The following is a 23,828-nucleotide window of genomic DNA, read 5'->3' on the forward strand; positions in this document are numbered from 1 at the left end:
GTAGTTTTCCACCACAACTTTAATTCACCGTGGTTAAGTAAAGCTGTAGATACACAGCAGACCTTCAGTAACTTCAGTTTCTCAATCACATTTGCAGAACTTGGATATCTCCTTTTCTTTTTCAAGACTCAGGTAAGTTATTGAAGGGGACGATGACTGCACAGTTTATGACAGCTGTGACATTCACTTATGACAGCTGTGACATTCGCCGTTACTCATCTCTTTCAAAACATCCACGAGAAGGTGGCACACTCAGAGTATTGTAGCAGCTTAATGCCAGCATAAAAACTGTCACAGATGCTCACCATCACCCACTATAAATAAAACATGAGACTCCTTGCAAGGTCCGTGGGTTGTCAGCGCGTTTGATGTAATTGGTTTTGGCGTGTGACAGTGCAAAGCGGGCAAGTCACAGGATGCCCTTCATTACTACAAATGGTCTTTTGATTTCCAGTGATGCCTTTTGCACACAGACCCACGCCTGCTGCTGGACTCCCCAAAACTCTCAGGCCGTGCTGAAGGGCTCCAGTGAGGGAAATGCCTGCATGTGTTTTACAGGTAATTAGTGTTTCAGAAGGATGTGGAAAGGCTCGTGAGACAGGTGCACACAGGTAAGGACCACATGTTTTAAACAGGCTTTAGAAAACTCAGATGTGGTTTGGATATATCACTTTTGATACTATAAGAGAAACTGTACAGTGGAGGTGTTTAGGCACTTACAGGTATGCGAAAGCCTCAGGTTTTTGCTATCCTGTGCTGACTTCCAAGATAAATACAAATAATGAAAAGGAGGAAAACAGGAGGCTTGAACTTGCCCAGCTGCTCAGTGAAAATTGGAATTTCATCAGGTGTGAAGACACCATGTGCGTTGCATATACATTACTCACAGGCTTCCCACTGTACCCAGAGTTACAGGTGTAAGCGTAGCTTTGGACTGTCGTTTGCACACCCACAGCACAGCAGCCCATATCTGCAAGCACGAAGGGTGTGCCACAGTGATTTCCACATGCTGTATATTTTAGGGCAGGATTCTTGGCACAGAACGATGGAAGCCATGGGACACTGAAAGAGCTGCTGACAGAATTAACGAGTTTAAGACTAAGTGGAGATTAGCTAGCATTCCTAGTCACCCTATGGGAGGAGGTAGGGGGACAAACAGTAGAAAGGGTGCTTCAGATTGCAAAACTAATTTCCCATTGAGATGGCCCTGACACAGGTTGGAAAAGTCCTCTAAGATCACCGAGTCCAGTCATTAACCCAGCACCGCTGTGTTCACCACTAAACCACGTCCTCAAGTGCCACAGCCAGATGTCTTTGAACACTTCACGGAGGTTGACTCCCTCACTTTCCTAGGCAGCCTATTCTGAGGTCTGAACATCCTTGCAGTGAAGAAATTTTTCCTAATATCCAATCTAAACCTCCCTTGGTGCAACTTGAGGGTGTTACCTCTCATCTTGTTACTTGGGAGGAGAGACTGACCCCCCCTTTGCTACGGCCTCCTTTTGGGTAGTTGTAGAGAGCGATAAGGTCCCCCCGAGCCTCCTTTTCTCCAGGCTAAACAACCTCAGCTCCTTCAGCTGCCCCTGTAAGACTTGTGCTCCAGACCCTTCACCAGCAGCACTGCTGTTCTCTGGACATGCCCCAGCACCTGTGCAACTTAAGGGAGATTCAGATTTTTACATTGTTGTGGATCAGCTCTGATGGTGAATATTTGGCAATTTATTGGTGCAAATAAACAAGACATGCTGTGATCAAGATCTCATTGCCCATTTCCTAAGACTACTTGAGAGCTTGGCAAGATCCTCTTCCACCTGGCAGCACTGCAGATGCTCTCCTGAGCAGTAGCAGGTCCAGTTTCCCTAGTTCCCTCTCAGCCCTTGCACCCTTGTTCAGACTCACAGCAAATGCTTCTAAGAGTTACGAAGCTTCAGTGTGCACGCCAGCTCTCAATCTGTGTGAAGCAGACGCCTGCTATGTCAGTGTTGCTGCCTTCCTGCCTTCCTTGTTCAACTGAAGGAAGGCTTCTCCGGACCTCTGGTGCTCCTGCATGACTCACACGATGGGGGTGCACAAGGGTGTGGGATGCACCCATTTCACTGGCAGCCTCCAAAGGATAAAGACGCAACAAAGCTGGTCCTGTCCCGCCGTAACACGAGGGGGAGCCCTTGCAGCTTTCAATTAACGGAGACAGCAAGGAATACGACTTTTTCCACCCGAAATAGAAAGGCCCACTTCCTCATCAGAAAAAAACCAGGAGGCCTGAAAGGCATCTCTGATCTTCTTCACAATGAGACTGCTTCTGGCTCAAACAAGAGAAAGCCACAAACCACTGGGAGAGAGGAAGGTCAATTTGTACGGATCCCTCTTCCTACACACCCCTCTTTCTGAAGGGGGGACAGGGTGCAGGATGGACTGGGAACATATTTTCCCACGTTTTCATTTCAAAGCGCTCCAAGAATGCCAGGGGAACCTTTGCTGATACCTGAGTCGATCTGAATAGCCCTGTGGACAATTTTTGCCCCATGGAAAAGAGAGAACAGAAAAATCTCTTTACCCCTCATTAAATGAAACTACCACAGGTGACTTGCCAACAGGGGTCCCAACGCTTGATTTCGGGGAGATTTGGTGCTTTCAGGAGGACAGCTTTGGCCACTTTGAAAAGACACAACAGGTTTTGCTCTCCCTTGCCATCCAGTTTTAAATACATTAGAGCAGAGTACTTCACTATATATTCTGTGCACAGTATGTCACAATATATTCTGCAATTCTAATAATATATTCTGGTTTTGAGGACCAAGGTAAGTACTAACTGCAAGTGCACCTACTGCAAGATTTTTTTTCTCACAAAATGCTGTTGTCTCACTCCTAAAGAGGAATCACAATGAAAAAGCATCTTATTCACAAGTCATCAAGTCACATTCCTCTGCCACACCAGTCTCCCTTCATAATTCCGCATCCCAATTTTCCTCAAAGCATTCAACAGCATACATTCAATTAGCAAAACAATCCCATCTGTTCCACAAGTCAATACTGACAACTTTACTGTTAAAATACATGTTTTTCTCTTGGTGCAGCTGTGCTTAATCTGTCAAGGGGAGAAGAGCCTGCTGTGCTCAGAGCATTGTGTTGAGTGCCCAGGTTCTCATCACAGGGCTGCAAAAGCCCAGCTGGCACTGGGAGCTTCCAAAGGCCTCCAAAGCCCCATCCCTGGCCACTGAAGCCCCTGGGATGCCCCTAAGACATCCACATTCCCTAAACATAGACCTCCAAAGGCACTCCACAGAACCATTGGCAACAGATCCCTTTTCTCTCTGTTTCTTTAAGTTTTGATGAGAGACACAGAACAAGCTCAAACAAAAACAGCAAACAGGCACCAGAGGCTGTGATTAGCAGTAGGACACTTGAATTGAGACCCTAATGGGGAACAGGGCAGTAAGAGCCAGCAGAACCTCATCCACCAGCAGGGACTGCTTCCCAGCCTTGGGACTGCATACTTCATCCTCTCCCCCACAGCGTGAGGTGCAGGAACTCATACTCTCTGACTGTAAACCAGGCACCTGAGTATCACTACAGCAGAAAGCCTCAGGGGCTCACTTACTCCTGGGTGTCCCTACCACTGAGCAGACCAGACCTGCCTGTCCCAGGTCTCTGTCACGCTGCAGTTATTATACAGCTTCCTCCTGGCTGCAGTGCCGTCATGCTCCTGATGAGCTCTTGCAGATTGTCTTCCTTCAGCTTACAATATTAAGAAAATATGGAAAAAGATGAGATAGCGTCTGCCTCGTTCCGATCCTGCCTCAGTCACAACCTAGAGGGCAAGCTTAGCTCATGGCGGGAGATAAAAGGTAGGACGAGGTATCCAAGTCAATCGCAGGTGATCCAAACTTGTCAGCCTGAGAAAGGAGGATATAAAGGATGAACTGTTGACCTCAACAGGAATGGAAATATAAATAAAATAGTCTGGATAAAAGCAGGGACCGATCATTTAAACCAGGGACCTGGAGAAGCAAGGAACTTTGTCCCACTGATGTGCTAGATAAATGGGATTGATTCTGCCGTGGGGCTGCTGTTAATCTATTAAATATTTAGGGAGATTCCACCCCCACCTTTTGATTGAAATGGCTGCAAGCAGGTTTCCTGTTCTTGGACAGCAGATGAATTTTAACTTTCACCTTTCCACAGAAGCAGCAGTCTTGTTAGGGAGGGCATTTGTACACTTACACCATCAGTGTAGGGTACACTGTACCCCTCACCAAAATGCAGGCATTCAAGAGGAACAGATTGGTTCATGCAGTATTCCATGAAATCCTCACTGCAAGCAGTGCAAGCATGCAGGTAACAATTAAATCTGTAAGAAACAAATCAATTAATCCAACAGCAGTGCAGTCAGTTGGCCCTGAAGCAAGTCAATTGAATTAACAAAGCAGGGCAGTTAAAGCAGGTTAACAGAAAAAAGTAAACCTAGAGTCATTTAACAACATGACACCAAAATGTCCTGGTTCCATCAGAGCCCAAAAGGTATTTTTACCACCTGCTGGCCACAAAGCTCCCCCTGCAGCCAAAGCTCTGAGGGACTTGATCCTATAGCACTGCTGACAACTGCTTGGCTTAAGACTTGAGTGCCTTCGCCTCTCAGAAAAACCCATCTCTTTATTGACAGCAGGCAGTGTCCAGGGAAACCAGGCTGACCAGGCTAAAGTTACTGCTCTGTTCACTCCTTTGAATCCTCTGCTTGAATCAATTCAAGCCCTTCTGCACCCTAGACCAGTACACTGTTCACTAGGTTATCCTGATCAACCCACTCAAGTGAACATTTGCAAGCCCAGCCCCCAGAAGACACCATCCATGGCTAGTACAGAGATGCAGAAATGATCTCCAAAGCCACGTGTGACATTTCATTAACACTCAGCCCCACGTGGATGTGCTTCCAAAGCAGCAAAGCTATACTTAACAAATACATATGATTTCCTAGAAAATTATGTGTGTGACTTGTAAACATGAGGGCTAGTGATCAAGTTGAGCCTGCTACAAAGAGACTGCTGAAAGCAAAACGTTTGGGGCACTGCAGTAGCAGCACATTCTCTAGCAGTGAGCGAGACAACCTACCTGGACACTGCCAGCACGCTCCAAGGGCAGTAAGCCAGAGGAAGGCGATGCCACTGTGGGACTGGTTGCCATCAAGATGGTGGTGCCACGTGCTGAAGGTGTAAGCGGGATGCCAACAGGTTATTCAGGTACAACAAAATGTGTTATATTCGAGCACTTTGGGCAGAAATCAAGAAAAAGGCTTTTATGGCACAACAAGAAGCTCGCATTTACAGCACAGAAGCCACTCAGTTACTTCTCATTATCACCATAGCTTCCTATTATCCGCCAGGAAATAGCGTACGTTCATTTCTCTGCCATCAGCCATCCACCTCGTCCTGTTCATGCATTTCTACTCGTCTCAGATACGTCTATCAGCAAGTTTCAAAAGACATGCAAGGTTTGATTATAAAGATAATGTGGCTCTATATTTTCCCCCAGCTGAAAGCTTTCCTCTCTTTTTAGCCCCCAACCTTCATCCCTCATACAGCTGTCAAGTTCTGCAAACAAATCCACGTCTCTGAGTCAGATAGCTCCCAGTAGGTCAAAATTGTGCAAAATATACTGTGCACATAATCAGAAAAACATGTACAGTAGTAGTGCACGTAGATGCAATCAATGACTTCAGCTTCAGCCCTCGTGAGATAAGAACATACCAACCCCCTTCTGTGAAAGAGGACAGCAACGTCTGGAAAAATCACGAGTTGCAAAACTGTACCTTGTTTTCCAAGTCCCAGTTTAAAGCCAGAACAAAATACCCTTTTGCCCTTGTTTAAAAAGAAATGCTGAACTTTCCAAAGATGCTCCAAGCATGCAACCCACTAATCTAGTCCAACATGTTACACAAAGCCCAGCAGAGGGATGAAGTCGCCCTCTATGAATGCATCAATCCTTATCATTAAGACTTGTTAAGACAGGACATTATCACAGACATCATCTTCAAGGCAGAGGGAAAATCCAAAGGTACAGTTCCTCTGCCAAAATCCTGTCACTTTGATGCCACAGAAGCCCTGACTCCAGAATGCCATTCCTACCTTTACAGAAGGCATGATGCAGAAAGGGGGCAAGCTTCAGTGGGCTGTCAGTTTTGACCCTCTATGCGCCAAGGTAAGGACATAAGGAGGGAAACTGCAGTAAGCAGAGAACGCCACAGGGCCTGCCAAGTTCTTGGGAGTCTCTCCTTCAAATGAAAGGAAAGTCTTTATGAAGCCTACATGCATATACTCCTACTCACATGAGAAAAGGGGAGTGTCAGTTGTCAGCACTGAGCCAAAGTTTAGCTCACATGAAATGGTCCCCTTCCACCCCTACTCTGACCTCTGCTTCTCCCTCTGGAGTACCACATGTACAGCACACCAGAGGCACCTTATCACAAATAGAGACCACAGACTGAGGCAGCCAGATTACTCCTCCACTATTAGTAGGAGAAGAACTGCCTTTTTGGGTTGTTTTTTGGTGTTTTTTTGGTTGGTTGTTTTTTTTTCAGGATATAGAGAATTTTCCACCTGGCTCAGGAAACCCTAAGCTTGTAATCACTTGCCTAGGCCATGATAGTGTCCTTGCTAGTTATCACCTTTAGCCTCAAACAGCACCAGAACAGAAGGAAAAAAAAAAGAAGACATAACATTTTCCAAGGACAATGAATTAGTTCAGCAAAATTTGAAATACACAAACTGTTTACCAAAGAACACCTAGGAGTTACTAGCCAATAAACCATAAACTTATTTTTGTTTAAATACATTATTTAATGAGTTTTCTTTAAGAAAGATATTTTGAAGCTCAAATTACAATGAAGTACAATCTTCTAGATCTACAGTAGACAGTGCTATAAACATTTACCAAACAAGACATTTTAATGTTTGCTCCTCTGTTATTTTAATTATTTAAGAAAAAGGAACTAAAAATCTCTTGTTAACAGTAATCCTGTTCTACCTTGGCTATTTCACCCTAGAACAGAATAAGGACAACAGCCTGTTACCACAGTCCTCTCCCAAAATACAGACCAAATGTCAAGCAGGAGCAAGACACTGTCATGCTTGCACACTAATTCAGCCTTTAAAAAGTGACAAGTGAAATGGAGCAGGTGGTTAGAGGCAATACTGGAAAAGGGTGTTGCTCCTTTCCCACAGGAATCACAAATAGATGCCCTTTTGCTACCAAAGTCTAATTGCCATTGAACTCGTGTTCATTCAGCACAGTCAAGCAAATTTGAGTTTGTGTAGGTAGTTTGGAGTTCATTTTTCTGCTTCTCCTTATTATTTCCCCTCTTCTCTCTGTATCCAATATTTTCTTCTCCCTTTCTTATCCCTTCATGATTTTTATCTTCAGTCACTCAGTCCCAGTGGGATACAGTCAGAGCACCGCTCCTCTTCAGTCCTCTGGAACTGTCAATACTGTGGCAAAGGGCAAATCAATAGTGCTGAATTAGCACTAAGAAAGAAAAGAAGAAACAGATCAATTCCTCAGAGAGTTGTTTCTTATCTTTTAAAGGCCACTTTGTGAGGCCTTTAAATTCTGAAAGTACACGTGATCTTCTGCAGTTATTGTAAAAATGTGATCAAGCTGAAAAAGTTTCGACACTTCTTGGTTTAACTGAGCAGCACGCTGATAAGCCACAGCAAGCTACTCTTTGAGAGCTGCTGCTCAGCTATTCAGACATAAAAGCAGACATCAGGTGTAAATTTTATATTTATTATAACAAAAATTATGACATGTTCATTTGTGCATTCAGCTTTAATATAACTCTTGGTATGTAAATGTTCTACAGCAAATGAGCTCTATACAATCATGCTGGTTGTGGCAGCAGTAAGGAACACAAACAAAACGTGTCTGTAAAAGTAAGGAAAGAAAGAGACCGGAGAAAAAAGTGGGTTTCTTCAAATGGTCTACACCACCTTGGCTCTGGCTAACTTGTACACAGCCACGCAGTCCTTCGCGCTCCACGACCGTGGCCCAAAGAGTCGCTTTTAAGAAAAAAAGGTCAGTTTTTCAGGTTGTGTCCTTAATGCCAAAGCTACAAAACATGTAAGCATCACTATACAACACTGAGCTATTTACAGGAATTTCCCAATCAACTGTTCTCTCAGAGAAAATTAGTGAATCTCAGTGACTTACGTCACCTGAAAGAGTAAAGCAACTCCTAGGAGTTAGTCTCCATATTCTACAAATGTCTATCATTTTCAAGACCAAAAAAAGCCTTTTCTCTCAAAGAAATACAGTATTACAATATTACTTAAATCATTTAGCACTGGCTACTGCCCTGCTTTTCAAACAAAACAAACAAGCCATTTTAAAAAATATTACATCATCATCTGTTTCTCAGCAATATATTAAACCTTTTTATTTTTTTTTATTTTTGTTTTGTTTTTCTGTTTTTACACTTGATATGTTAAGGGAAGGTTAACTATTTTAAACTTTACCAGTCAAGCGTCTCTAGAAGAAAGTCAATGAATATTAAACCTAACAAACTGAAAAGCTGCAGTTATCTGTAGTGGCAGGATAAGGAAAAGGAAGTATATAAAGGAAAAGGATAAGGAAAACCCCTGCTGTAATGCAAGCCCACTGGGTCTCACACTCTAGTGTCCTTATTTGTTAGTTTATTTCTGAGCAGTAAATAGAGTGGGTCATAGTGGTGTATCGTAATAGTCTGCCAGGTGGTCCATCGGATATTGCCTCTGCTGCTGCTGCTGCTGCTGTTGTTGTTGTTCCTGGTGCTGCTTCATAATCTCCTTGACTTCTTCCTCAAGCTCTGGTGGGATGATGAACTGGTCATCAGGATCAGGCTGTGCTGGAGCAGCAAAGTAGCCCCCGGTTTTTCTGAGCGGCGCATCCGTTGCAACTTCAATTAAGTTATGGCTCCTCTCGTGCGGTGCCACAGAGCCATTGCCCCGCCGGCGCCCTATTGTGCCCGTGGCAGAATATTCAGCTTTCCTGGGAAGGCCGGGCTCATCTTCATTGGCACTGATGACGATACCTTCGTCGCTGGCTTCCACCGGCACCTGGAGCAGTTGTTTCTCCTTCACTCGGCTGCAGTGGATGTCCACCTCCACCTCCACGCGGCTGCCGTTGGTGAACACCCCCTCGATCGGCTCCTCGTCGTCGCTGTCAAGGCCGTTGTCGGAGAAGGCGCTGGAGAAAGTGGCGCTGGAGAGCTGCCGCTGGAAGGAGTTGGACAGGCAGACGGGGTGCAGCATGCAGCGCTGCTCCCCCGGGTAGGCCGGGCTGTTCTCATTCATGGCTACCTGGGGAGGCTCATCGGAGGCCGTGGACCCCACCTCACTGCTCATCTCGGAGGTGGAGATCTCGCTGCTGATTTCCGAAGCCATGCCGCTGCTCGAAGACGGCATCCCAAGCGCATCTGTTGGCCTGTCCTTGATGACCACATTGACAGACTGGGGGAAAATGCCTGGGCTGGGGGGTGGGACCCCGTTAAGTTCGCAGCAGCAGAAGCTGTCCTCCGTCACGTTGAGCTGCACCACGACGGCGCTGATACTGTCATTGCAGCCGTAACTCTGGGCCAAAGTGCAAAGCTTCTTGGCGGCTGCCAGCGCATCGGGCACGTTCCTGACTGCCTCCACTGCTTCCTCCATCGAGAGACTGTCCCACAGCCCCTTGCTTCCCAGAATGAAGAACTCATCTTGCGGAGTTAAGGTGATGGACTGGACGTGAGGACGCGGCACAACACTTGGGTGAAGGAAGGTGTAACCCAAGATTCTTGTTGAATCTGTCACACCGTTCACTTTGCCATCCTGAAATTAAAAAGGACAAGAAATTGGAAACAAGACAGACAAGGATACACAGTGCCTGCATCTCCTTGCATTTTATTGACGGCTGTTTTTGCAGTACCCCCAACACTGCCATTTATAGTGCCATTTAAGGAGACGGAAAAGCAAAGTGACTCGCAAAGAGAGACAGAGCTGGGATCAGAGCACAGCAAAGGCTGGTTTGCAATCCTGCACTACGCCTCCTACACCCGACTGATTTGTCATCAGCATCACCTATGCACAGACCAACAAAGCAGAAGGCTGCAACAAAGAGCCATCTATTCTGCCCCTGCAGCTGCAAGAGCCAACTGGACAAATGTTTTACTAGTGAGTCAGACTTATCCCTCCTCCACCCACGATATCTGGCTCTATACAGGGCAAAGCAGCACACAGCTCCATTTGATATAGGGGCAGGTCATTCAGTTATGAGTCTTCTCTTGCAGCTGTAACAATCGTAGGTTTCATCTTGGCTCATCACTTCAGAAACAAAAGTTCATTAAAGAAATACTTTAAATGAAGCATGCAAGTCAAATGTAGCAGAGAGCAAGTCTGCATGTCTCAGTCAGCTGAGTTGTAGTGAAATGTTTTACATGCCCCAATTACTTACTACATTTCCACTTAGATATGACATTTCCAAAGGGAGGAGGAGTAGTATCTGAAGGGAAAACATCAGTAAAAATGGACGCATTTGAGAAAAAAAATCCCATGCACGTCCAAATCCCAGAATCCTGTCCTGGTTAGAATCCAAGCTGCCAGAATAAGCAGAGCAAGTGTCTGAAACAGCAAGCCTAGCTATCTGTCAGCCTGCTGGGGAGAGCTGCACCCTGCTAATTGTGTGTTTGGGAAGCACTGCAAAGGTGAGGATTACACTCTTTGGGTCCAGCTAACAACTGTAGGGTTTATTATGAAGTGGATAACCACGGAAAAGTGAACCAAGACTAAAAAAGCTGCTTCTTTAAAACCACTCAGAAGAAATAAAACCCCATGTTGGCTTGTTAACTTCCCCATTAGAAGGCTGACAGCAGTGATAAGCCATCAAAGCACATGAAATCAGTGAGCCATCTTAAGATTCAGCACAGAAATCTCCCTTTTCCTCTGCCGAACAACATAATGAGCATGCCTTGGTGATGCACACTATGTTGGAGTGACTCCCTTTCAACCTGTCACATTTGAGATCCCAGTCGTCACCTTTCCCTGGCAAGATCAATAGGCACATGACTTATTCCACACACACACATCCCTACACACACACGTGCACACTCTGCTCTCGGGCACACTGCAGTGAGTTTTCTGCCCTTTCCTCCACCATTAGGAGGGCTCGATATTTATCCACGTGTCACAAAAGACAAAGCAAAACTGACAGCAGTGGCTTCAAGCTTCTAAGAAGGGAACAAATAGTTTTATCCTCTCTCATGGTTCAGCTGAGCGCAGGGTGAGTTTTCCTTTTGGGCAAGTGCTCTCTTCAAGAGCAGCCTGTCAAAGGGCAGTTCTGGGAACATAGGAGTTCAGACAGCAAAGTCAGCCTGCCGGGAGCAAGGAGTCTCCTAAGGGAAGGACAGCATTGCTCTCCAAGTGCTCTGCCCTCTCATTCTTTTCACTTGGAAAGGCTCCTCATGACAGCTCCAACACAGCAATTCCTCTCCCATTAGGAGGAGGGTGTCTGCTTTCCTGTTCCAACTGCTCACTCTCGGAAGGTAATCAAAATCCTGCATGGCAATGGGATGGAAAAGCAACTTGATTGCATGGTATGAATCACCTTGAAAGGAAAAGTGCATTTCCAGAATCCATACCATGAACACTACCTCCTAGACGTTACTAATATCAACATGTAATTTCACGCACTGTTGTGCAAATATTCTTCAAGGAAGCTGCAAATTGTAACAATTCCAGATGTTCTCTAACCTCTGTGATAATGGCCTTATGCTGCTTAATCCTCTTCAGCTCTTCCTCACAACTCATCACGTAACACCTGGACAAAGGCAGAGGTTTCCCATTCCGGCAGAGAACAGTTTGGCACTTCCCCACGTTTGCTGAGGTTAGCGTGAAGCATCCACCAGGGTCCATGGGATCATGTTTTATATGGCAAAGGACAGCAGAGCCTCCAAGTTTCTGTCCAGCTGTTCCAAGTTTCCTGGAATTAAACAAAACAATGATTGTTCTTTAACTGGAAAACAAGTGTTAGGGGTGCTACGGAGAAACAGCCGCTGTTCCACAAGCATTCAGGGCCCTGACTCTGTCGGATCACTGGGACAGAAACAAAAGTCCCCACTGAAGACTGTGACACTACAGCAGAAGCACTGCAGAGATCTCACGTGCAACTTTTCAGGCAGTGTGTTATTTTCACATTAGCAGATATTCAAATCTGCTCAATTTTAGAAAAAAAAATCTTTTGCACTTTTAAAGAATTTCAGGTTTTTTTTTCCTTTACATCTTATAGATATTTGTTTTAAAGGTCAGGTGGAGCTTTGGCTTCCGAAGCTACAGATTTTGTTATAATAATAATAGTTCTGATTGTAAAAACTCTACTTTTGAGCAAAAACAGAAGGCAGAGGTTCACTGTTTTATGATGTGTCCAGAATAATGCTCTTTAAAATATCAAATGTTTAGTTAAAAAAAATCACAGTGGCTCTGAAATCCACTGTTAGGAGGCACTTTCCAAAGGTGCAGCAATTCAACAATAAGCAATACTATTTTTAATTTGGTCCACTTCCTTAGTTCTAAGCTGCTTATCTGCTTTCTCCTTTGTTTCCCTGACCTCTTCCTTTCTTCAATTCTCTTCGTACTCCTCCTTCACTCAGTGTCTCCCTGGGCACAATTTCTTCTTCTGTCAAGAAGAGCACACACAGTTTTCAAACCACTACAATGTCTCTGGATGGGTCCTGCTCAAATGATATTCTAAGGCCAAAGGGATTTCTAATGAGTCAAACTATCTGTTTTAAATAGCTGTGTAGCCTTAAATAACCTGAATTGGTACAGAGAAACAGAAAGAGCAAGTCTAGACTTTGCAGGTGGCAGTAGTAAGGAAGTTTAAAAAGATGATCAACACATTCACAGCACTGACTTGGTTATGGCAAATTGTGAACAGTAAAACTTAGAGATGATACAAAAAAAAGAATAGATCTCCACCCACTACTTAGTCATGGGCATTTAGTAATTCTGTAGGTGAGCTGGAGTTTTTCTCGTTTGGCTGGGGAGGTGTTGGGGTTTTTCTCCCCACACCTGAAAGGAACAGAGAGCAATATCCACAAAACATGCAATAAAAGAAAACGCTGTAGCCAGATACCAAGGGTATTCCCCCACCTCACATTTTTTTGAAGCAAGAGCAGGTGTCTGACCTGAAAGCAAACAACCTGCCCAGAGAGCACAGCCAAGGCAAAAAATTCTTCAGATCCAAGACTCACCTCTGCATAACAATGAAAGTGTTGATCATGTATTCCTCCTCATTCTTTGTTTTCTGTAGTTCTTCTGCTAAGATGTCACTCATGGTGCACTGCAGCAAATACGGCACTTCCACATTGCGGTCACCATCAAAAACACCATAAAGTGCCTCCCGGTTGTCGCAGAAGTTGTTGGCTGAAAGTGCTGCCACACACAGCCTAGTGAAAAAACGAAGCAGGAGAACATCAAGGATGTACCCCACTATTAGTTTCTCAACTTGTCATTTTGGCCTGGTCTGAAAGCTAGCTGTAACCACCCCTGTTCACAGGCATTTCAGGACTGCTTTCTGAGTGTGGAGACAAGTCAGGCCCATCAACAGTGCTAAGATAGGGAGGAAATTATAGTGGAAGTTCAAGCCAAGCCCTAAACATTCTTCCTCCTTTTTAACATGTGAACTAGTCCCTTATTTGTAGAAAAAGGGGAGAAAGTATCCCTGACACACCGATTTAAACTGCACTCGCTCCTCCAAAAGCCATCTTTGGGACCAACTTGCATGTTAAATCAGTTAACAGTTGGTAAAGGCTTGCTGGCACTTGCTACAGAAACCTAGGTAGCAAAGGATTTCTCAAAAGGTATTTGAGGAACAAAGAAAGATTAATCACAATGCTCCTGGGTAGATTATTTGTCAAGTGCTGCTTTAATCACAGGAGTGCCACAGACTATGAATATTCAGAGTTTTGGCCATTCTGTCTCTTCCTTTAGTATCTCTGATTTGCTTGGTAAACATCCTCTGATTGAAGATAAAGAAGCTTTGCAAAGAGGAAAATGCTTTCAAACACTCAGATCTTTTGCAAGTACCAGAGCCTTGCACAGACCAAATGTGTTGGCTACACTTGTATCTTAGCAACTTCCCTAACAAAGACCGCAGTGGAGAGCCAAGCAGAGCTTGGTATACAAATGCAGGGTTGTGACACGGCCTCTGCCTCTGTGAGTCCCAAAACTTTCACTGAAGAAAGGATTTTTTTATCTTGGCGTAGAGGAGCTCTGCTGCTGGAGTGCCCATGTAACAAAACCCACGCCAGGTCGTACTTGTTCTTGACGCCGGACGCCTCCGTGTAGCCGTGACTCCACACCGCCGGCGCTCCTGACGTGTCACCGGCTGAGGGCTGGTCGATCTTGAAGCAGCGGATATTGCTGCAAGGAGAAAGGAGAGGGGAAAGATGCAATGGATTGAAGTGCTGACACGATCCAACTTGAAACGTGAAGAGAATACCTTTTTCTACTCTCCCGGTTCTTAGCAATACATTTAACAGAAGAAAATTAAACAGGACATCCAAAAGGGTTACCTTTATGTGCCTGTATACAACAAACAATGCTTTTGACAGCCTCTATGAGGGTGTCAGCTGCACTGTTTTGCTTAGCTGGCTGTTCTTTCCCTGACCTCACCCCAAGCTATTTGACTCAAACCTGGCCCTGTAGGAATACAAAGCAAATTTGTCACTAGTTTGATGAAAGCCAGTACAGGGAAGTGCCTTTTTTTTTAATTTATACATCTCTCCCACCCATTTTAACAAGTCTCTGCACTCTTTTCATTGTACTCAAATGAAATATCCTGTATGACCCACAGTATCCCCTAAATGGAAGAAAAAAATTATTTAGAAGCAACAGCATGTAGTAACAGCCTTTCATGAAAACACCCACAAAACTGAAATCAGCTCCATCCTGGTCCTGAATCAACCTGCCTGTGGTCCCGACAGCAGGCAACAGCCCTTCTGCCTTCTTCAATTGTGCAGTCCAATTTTACTCAGGCCCTTGATCCTCTACCCTCCAATTTACTGCCAACATAGCCTTTAGCCTGAATTTCAAGTATCTCACGGAGCATAGTAAAGACTTAAAAAGGGCCCAGCCCTCTTTGTTTATACCCTTCTCCTCACAGCCCTGATTTGCTGGGGAGAGATGACCTACCCCCTGCTCCCTACTGCTCTCTTCCAAAGGCAGGAAAAGCGAGCTCCCCACACGCTGCAGAGACTTCAAAGGCACCCAAACCTTTCATGAACCAAAAGAAACATAAAAGGACACAAGCAGAAAGGTCTAACTGTTCACTCTGAGCATTCATTTTTTCTCTGTCCAAATCCCTACCTGACCTAAACACACAGAAAAGTCTTTTCAGCATTGCACGGTCTTCCTCAAATAACCTGAAGTACTGTCACATCCAGTTTGATTTCTTCTACATTAATAGCCAGGATGTACATCAGCGAGGGCAGATTAAAAGCAAACAAATTACATAAATAATGTTAGAACCACTTGTGTTTTAAGTTTTTGGTTCTGCAGCCCTCCGTGTGGCAAACAGGAGGCAAACTTCTTGCCACAAGCATTAGAAGAGATTATCTAACCCCAAATCAGGCTGGAAACCTGGATCTCTTCTAAAGTAGCAGAGATTGTAATTCTGTCTGCACCTGCAAAGCAGTACACATATGAGCAAACACTCTTTCTTTGCAGACTTCTCACACAAGGCACTTATCTCCAGGGCACAGGAACTTGGGTCAAAAAGGTTTCTGTTTCTTTTTTTAAGTGGGTTGACTGACCATTGATTCCTGGGCAGGTCAAGGACCCGAAGTTGTCTCGAGGCTTCCCAGCAGTGGTGAAAAATAAAAGATTCCTCAACGCACTGCTTTCAGCCTCCTTAATAGCACCACTACAAACAGACGTGTCCAGAAAAGAATGATATCTAGCAGCACATCCTATGCAGGCAATATGGGCTAAGGCTTCTGAAGAGCATGGTTAATTTCCCCTCCTTTAAGATCTCCATACATATTAAAAAAGCAAGCATGCATGACAGGACTCTTCTTCTCACCAGCACTGAGAATACATATTAACCTACTACCTGCTTGAATCCTGCCAGGGCGCAGATGGAGAGCTGCCTTTCACATGCAGAAGGAAGATATAAAAAGTATCAAGTGCACAAGTATTTTTGTGCCTGCCAGGAAAATCAAGTGAAAGAAGCGCCTCCTCCCTCACAGTCAATTATAGCAGTATACCATAGAAAGTCAGGGTAGAATATCAGTACAGACTGAGAAACCTCTCAGAAGGCCCGAAACACCTGACTGCGTCCAATGAATATTAGTGAACGGAACAGACCTGAGGTCTTTCAAGTAATTTATTTTAAAAAATAAAACAAAACAAACAAACAAAAAGGAAACAGCCTCCCCAACAAATAATCAAGCAAGATGCACATACAAGGGGGAAAAAGTTTCCTGTGAATTAAGAACCACACATTTGCCAGTGAAAATATGGCACGTAACTGGGCCACACTTCTCTCCAACCACTTAGGATTACAATTTGTACAATAAAGCTACAATGCATGATGCCTGAACACTAACGTGGCAAGAAACTGGGTGCCCGTCTTGTCTGCTGGGTTATACAGGGCAGAAGTTCATATTTCACTTAAAGTTTTGATACAATTCATTAACTGTGTAAAACATGTATCTTTTCCCCCCTGTGAACCAGAGCAAAATTACACAGTGCTTCTGCAAGATTTCCTGCATGCAATAAAGAAGCTCTTTAAATAGAGGAATGCAATAAAGAAGCTCTTTAAATAGAGGAATGCCCCTTTTTTCACTGTCTGCTGCAGAACATGGACTCTTGTTTTTATCTGTGAAAATTCATCATTACTCAGATTTCCACTTATATTTTGTAAAACTGCTGATTCAAGCTAAAAGCAAACTCACACCATAAGATTCCCTTGCTTGCACAACAGATGAGGTTTACTACTCCAGTGTCTGATCTTAACCATTTAAAAGCAAACAGCATGAAGCAACTGATCAAACTCTAAAAAGTAAATCAATCCTCCTTGAAACCATTCAATATTTAAGAATCAAAGAGACTTAGAAGGAAACCTGGAGCTGGTGCAGTTCCCTAAAGGACATAAGAAAAGGTCAAGGCAGCACCACTATCCACAGATGATCTCGTTTAGTGCAACAGCTTCCCAGCACACTGCAGAACAAGGCACAAGGTGAATTTCAGTTATGGATGACACTTAAGTGAGGGCAGGAAATAAACAGGTAAACAGGAAGGAAACTGAGGGTCCCAAAGCAAAGGAACTAGTTTTGCTGCAAACAGAGTGGGAGATGTGAGTCTTTATGAGAGGTTTAAATACGAAAAGTGTATCATTTCTAGGACAAAAGCAGAGAGGTACGAAGGGTAACAAGAAACAGTATGTGAAGAGCTAAAAACCAGAGCAATGGGAAAGAATCCAAGCAGATAAATGCGAAGAAAGAAGAAGTAGGCAGCTACTGGCATCTCCAGAGTGGTACAAAACAGGTCTTTTGGTTGACTCTATTGTCAGAAGTAAAATGGAGATCAAACTGGCCCAATAGTGGTTAACCCAGACTAGCAGACCCCTCCAGGAGTTACAGCTGAAAGCGATTGCACTAGAGCAGATAAAGTCATCCTCTTCAAGGAAGCACCAATTTCTGACCTATCGACATAGTCTGTTACTTTCTGATCCACTGACAACAGGAAGACCTTCTTCTTACAAGAGATACACACTTCTGTGTATTGTGGTTTTCTCACATCCTAGGGACAGAGTTTTTCTGCCCTTTCCCCCTCTGTAAGGTAACTTACTTCAGCAGCTCTAGGGTTTTGTGATCCAGGGCTAATCTGGGATTTCCAGTCAGGTCCAGCTCTTGCAGTTTTGGAGGCAGGTTTTCAGGCAATGTGACTTCACTCAGTTCATTGCAGCTTAGATCCACACACTGCAAAAGGAGAGTAGCCAAAAAAGAAGACAATTCAGCTGTCATCAAGATCATACAAATTTTGATTAAATGTGATAATGCACGTTTTATGAACAATAAACGCTGCAACCAAGACCTAAGACCATTCATTTAGGTAAGCAGTTCTTACAAAAGAAATTCATATGGCATTTAGCCATCTTGCCAGATGTCTGGGACACCTAGAAATATGTTCCCTCCATTTCCATCTATAGTCAGGTGTCATCTTGTCACATCTTGTCCGCTCTTCACAGACAAAAAGTTTGCCAGTGGATTTTTGAAGTATTTAAGAAATAAATGTTATTGATAAAATAGTCTTTTAATAGATAAAGGAAATGGAGATATGTACAGCTGGGGCTTCTAAGCCATTGGCATAGCAGTCCCTCCTCCCAAAGTCATTTTAAACCAGTATGAGTATGAGCAGGCTTCCAGGAATTCAGTATTTACTGAGGGATATTAAATAAGCAGAGTTATTCATGTATGTGGAGGGGAGGTGTAGAGGAGGGAAAGGAAAAAAGTATCGTGCTGTTTTAAACATGGTTTTAATTTGTGTCATCTTAGATGGACTCATATTTAAATACTAAGTCAATAAAATAAGTGGAAAAAAAAGTTTAAATACTTCAGAAAAAATATGATACAAAACAGCAGAGCAATTTTGTAGGCTACCCACCAGATAAGCACAAATTAGCTAGAACAAGTGCACTAGAATGACAAAATTCCTACATAAACATTGTTTAAAGCTGCGTATCCAGATGAAAGTCAATACACAAGGAAAAATAGGATATTTGGGAACAAAATCAATTCTCCAAATGCTATTTCAGGACGACCAGTGCTGTACGCACCAAAAGGTGCAAAAAAAGTAATTCTGAGACGACAGAACAAGTTGGTATTTAACAGAGGACAGAAGAACTATCCACATCTTTCTGAAAGACCATTTTCTACTTTCAAGCTGCAAAAAGGGAAAGACTTCAGAAATTTTAATAAAAGAGCTAAAAGAAGCAGAGGGAGACTTTTCCTAGCTGCACATTTTGACCATTACATAATTTCCATTGATACAAGAGAGGCCCTTTCATTTTTGTAGGTGTAGACAAAGACATTGTGTCCCGAGCTAGAATAAGGCGTAAGATTAACCTAGTAAATTCTGAAAATGAAAAATCTCCAAAACATCTTATTAAATAAGCACAACGGAAATAAATTTCTAACCCAAATCTTGAATCCCAAGATTGTCTAATATGGAGGCTTTATTATCTATCAAGAACAAACTGCTGACGTTATCTAAGCCTGATAAGGAAATCAAAGTCTAAATCTGTCACGCAAACAAAATAGTAGACAGCTTAACAGCAGTTATTCCAGCGAGGTTTTTGACTCTGCACAACTTCTTGCTGCTTCCAGAGATCCAGCAATTACTTTGCAGATTAAGGAAGCTGCCAGCTTGCCTTGCTGTGTTCAACACCTCAACGCATTACAAATTTGATGGAAGAGCATGCTGGAGTGAAAAATACAAATACAGTAATTTCATTGTTCTCCTTAAATGCCCAGTGCGCCAAAGACAGCAACACTCTACAGCAGATCCCTTGGTCCCCTAGGCACTAGTGAAGAGAGCTTATTTATCAGGTTGAGATTTCTTAGGTGTCACTTGTACTGTTTGAAGAATAGGCTAAGCAGAACTTGCTGTGGACCTGTGTTAAATTTAGTGTTTATTCTACACCCCAGGCAAGCAGGAAAGTCTACATCTTAACTGATCCCAATTTCCTCATGTATGAAATGCAAGCTGGTTTTGCCCCACCTATGCAGCACCAGAGGAACGACTCCTCAAGCTGCAAGCAGGATTTTGCGCTCAAGAGGCCAGATGAAAGACAGGGTTAACAGTCAACATTTGCTTATGCTGCATCCACAGCTTTGTAACTGCTGTGTTCAAGGCTGGAAGGGACCTCAGTTATTGTCAGTTGTGACTAAAGGTGACCATACCCATATTAACCCTTTCAGCTAGGAGAAACACTACCAAAGATCAAGCATTCTGCTTTCAAGGTGTTACTGCTAGGACATCTTCATTTATTTCAGATCTCAAGGTAATGGTCTTGCAAAAGATAATCTTGATCAAAGACTGTGACAAAAAAACTTCTGTATCCCCCTCAACCAGAGCAGCCCAGCAAGACAACTATGAATAGAAGCAACTCATAAGTCAATGAAAACTGGATGATAAAGTAAAGCGAGGTCCAGGCTGGGAAAAGCAAGCCTGGGTTGCTGCTCTCTGCATAAGCAGTAAGGACTACTCAATTGTTTGACTGCACAAGAACACCAGGACAATGAATAACAATTTCATAAGTGCCCTTTTATATTTTGAACACAGTCAAACAACAGCTACAAGACAATGTCTGCTGGGGCATTGACTCAGGTGTGTGTGCTTCCAGCTGCTCAGCCATTCGCAGAAGATATTTCAGTGCACACAGATAAACCTGACAGTATAAATACCTGCCATAAAAGACAATAAAACCCCTAAAAAAATTTATTGGGCAAGATATTTCAGAGACATCCACTGGGCTCTTCAAAAGAGGGCAACACAACTTCTGTGGCCTTGGAAAAGGCTACAGAGCATATAAAAGAGTGTGTAAAAAAGGCTTAGAGTCAATTATATCGCTAAAATGACCTTGTGTCTGGAAAACCTGGAGTTATTGCAATTGTAAAAGCATCATCATTTACACTAATTTTCTTCTGAAATCATTTCAGACAGCATAGTAACTGCTGCCATGAACTGTTCCAATAATACTGACACCAAAAACATAATATGTCAGCCTTCCAGGCTAATTAAATACAAAAGCAAAATACCCATTACCTCAAGTAACAGAGTTTTCCCCAGGAGTTTAGAGTGTTTGAATGCCACCTCAGTTAAAATTAACCATCAAATATGATATATTCACAGAGGTGACATCAGACTATATGACTTTGTGCTTTGCTATAAGCAAGCTTATTTCACCAAATGACTAAATCCATACTTAAAGCAATGAATTCCAAACTTACTTTGGCACATTTTCAATGTTCTCATGTATTTAAGAAGAAGCTCAGGTAAGGCCAAGTAATGGATATAGGCAATCAGCACTAGCTTAATTCTAAACTGATAAACACCACCCCTGACCTAGAGAAATGGCCAAAAGGCCAGAAGAACTCCTATACCCAGCAAGGCACATTGCCATCTGATAACTTACATCTCATGTAAGTCAAAACTAGGCTGGAGTACTGACCAGGCACTGTCCTTCCACAAAGGTGGAGTCAAAGAACACTGTGCCCTCTCAGATGAAGCCACGCACGCTATCCCTGCATTCCCAAAACACTCAGTGACGTCCACACCTCTTTCTTCTGCTAAAGAGAACTAAATAACCATAGGAAACCAGCAGGAAGAAACTGCCAGGTCTTCCAAGAGCATTTTTTCTGCTCAATGTCACTGAGTAGCACTTTGAACATGATGCTTCTATAAAGCATTCAGCTTTCCCCAAGATGCATGAACAAAAGGAAAAAGGTGACTGTTCCCTATCAGTATGTTTACATTATCTTTTTTTTTTTTTGTTTTTGTTAACACCACCCTCATATTTTTAAAGAAATGTTTATCGTGCAGAGTCTCACTCCCCCACCCCAATTCTTCCTCTAAGAAAAAAGGCTTTACTTCTGATTGATTCTAAATGGCCCTCTGCTTCCTCTGGCCATTGTTCCAAAGAGGGAGGAGTATTCAAAACCCCACAAGTTTGTTTGAGATTTCCTGGCTAAAGCCACAAAGCTCATCTTTACATGTACTTGCTTGTCCAACAGAATTATTGCTCCTGCTGCTTTCCACGACCCCAGACACTGAGGCATACACGTCAGGCTGGGAACTTAGCCTTTTGACTTCACAGAGAGCCAGAAGGACACTTAAGTTGTTTTGAGTCCATGAATAGGTAATCAGTTCTCAGCCTCAGAGAATGACGGATTTTTCTGCTGTATCACAAGATTTGTATGCTGTGAGATAACCGTCTCCCAGCTCTGGCCAGCAGAAAAGAGTTCACAGTGCAAACTATTCTGCATTAGAGTCAGGCGAGAAGTAGGAACTCAATTCACAAAAGGTAAGCAGCAGTGTTCATCAGTGTGGTGAAGCAAAGAATGCGTCCCACAAAAAGAAGTGTCAAGAAATGTACAGAATTTCTTCTGGAAACACGTACAAGAGACGGATTAAGTATTCACCCCCCTTGCACAAAATATGATTGCAATTAGGAAAATGAAAATAGCTTGCCTAAATACTCAAATCCCCTGCTCCTGGAATTTATCTCTGTCCCCAAGGCCTATCATATTTTGCAGCTTCAGCGGTTTTTAACACGTGCTCCAAACAAAGTCCATTCCTACACAATCAACCAATTGCCAAGGCAGCAAGAGTTAATTACCCGTAGCTCTTGCCAAATGTTTAAGTCGTATCAAAACAGACTGTCACAAGAAGACAATTAGCACTTATTTGGCAGAGAAGATACAATCTAATGAAGGTAAGCATAAATCAGACTTTGAGGTTCCTCTTCCATTTCACTCTGAGGCTGCACAGGGGCAAATATTTTGCATATGACTTCAGAGGAGAAAGCAGCTGTCAGATCTCCATAATTTCTGAGAATATACTATCCCATAGCAATGAGAGACCCGAGGGGAGAATAGAATTGGTAAAATCACATTACACTTGCTTCTTCCAAAGCACATTCATTTCATACCTTTATTTCAGAAAGCTGCATGACTTCTGGGAAGACTTCAATGCAGTTGGAATGAGCAATTACAGTATGCATACGTCTGCAGTTCATGATGGTCGTTGGAATGGCTTTCAGTTTGTTCCCACTAATATCAATTTCTTCCAACTCTTCCAGCTTGGCCATTTTGCTGTGAAAACAAAAATTTGAGACTTCTTCTTTTAATAGACATGCATATTTTATTTTGAAGTGGCAATAAGAGCAGTGGTTTTCATTATTTTAAGAAAATAAAATCGTAGACTTTGACTCTTGTTCACAGCATTGCCTGTCACCTCTCCTCACACATATGCTAACACAGTCGTGGAACGAAATGTGTGTTTCTTCCAGTGTTTGTTAATGCTACCTTTCAGATTACTTTGCTTACATTGCCCCTGCCCACCAGCTCACTTTCACTCTTTTTCCTCCCTTCTTTCCCTTTCTTTTGACCCTAGTTTCTCATTCCATCTCAAATTTTCCCCTCCACCGTCTAGCACCCCACTCACCCCTTCCCCCTAAATTCATCTCCAACCCTCCCCCTTGCCACTGAAGCCCAGCTGCTCAGAACATCACACAAGGACAGAGATGTCTTTTCCATTATTTATTGGCAACCCTTTTCCAAGGTTGTACCCCATCGGTTTTACAGCACATCTTCCACTTGAAAGATTTCTGATTAAAACAGAGTGAGTTGAAAGTACAGAAATTGCTGGCAAGGCAGAATCTCCTTCTGGAGCTGAGAGGATTTTTCCCTAGTGGAGTATAGTCCACATTGAGAAGACATTTCCAGACCATTATGCTTGCTAATCTCTTGCAAGGAGAAGCCCACCAGGTGAAAGCAAAGTGACCAAGGCAGGCAAAACAGATGACCTCCTTGCTCAACTTTCAAAAGCATAGCGTAGCCATGCTGAATTAGTCCAGCTCAAAAGAGTTTCAAGCATCATTAAAACTTACCAACCAACATGCAGCACTTGCTTGACCATGTACTGCAAGAGAGGGTAGCAATGTGCAAGAGAGCATAAACAGGTGAATCCACCCATGGCAGTACCACTACATTCAAAATAAAGCCTATGCCACCACATTTCTGTGCAGCTTAGTTCTTGCTGTGA

General features: G+C 43.3%; 1 protein-coding gene across 1 annotated transcript in view; it reads right to left on the bottom strand.

Moving 5' to 3' along the window:
* Positions 1 to 7,755: 7,755 nt before the first annotated feature.
* The window catches only part of PHLPP1 (PH domain and leucine rich repeat protein phosphatase 1), a 142,331-nt gene continuing 126,258 nt past the window's right edge, over positions 7,756 to 23,828 (bottom strand). Inside the window, exons 11-16 of the mRNA XM_027899112.1 lie at positions 22,714 to 22,876; positions 17,850 to 17,980; positions 14,316 to 14,420; positions 13,250 to 13,444; positions 11,751 to 11,979; positions 7,756 to 9,833 (exon numbers count right to left, since the gene is read on the bottom strand). Of these exons, the coding sequence (XP_027754913.1) occupies positions 8,709 to 9,833; positions 11,751 to 11,979; positions 13,250 to 13,444; positions 14,316 to 14,420; positions 17,850 to 17,980; positions 22,714 to 22,876 (1,948 nt within the window). The 3' untranslated portion in view covers positions 7,756 to 8,708. The remainder of the gene's footprint in view (positions 9,834 to 11,750; positions 11,980 to 13,249; positions 13,445 to 14,315; positions 14,421 to 17,849; positions 17,981 to 22,713; positions 22,877 to 23,828) is intronic.

Source organism: Empidonax traillii, unplaced genomic scaffold (genome assembly GCF_003031625.1).
Source record: "Empidonax traillii isolate 1590-97213 ecotype Southwest subspecies unplaced genomic scaffold, ASM303162v1 scaffold644:size547830, whole genome shotgun sequence".
In the NCBI taxonomy this organism is placed as follows: domain Eukaryota; kingdom Metazoa; phylum Chordata; class Aves; order Passeriformes; family Tyrannidae; genus Empidonax; species Empidonax traillii.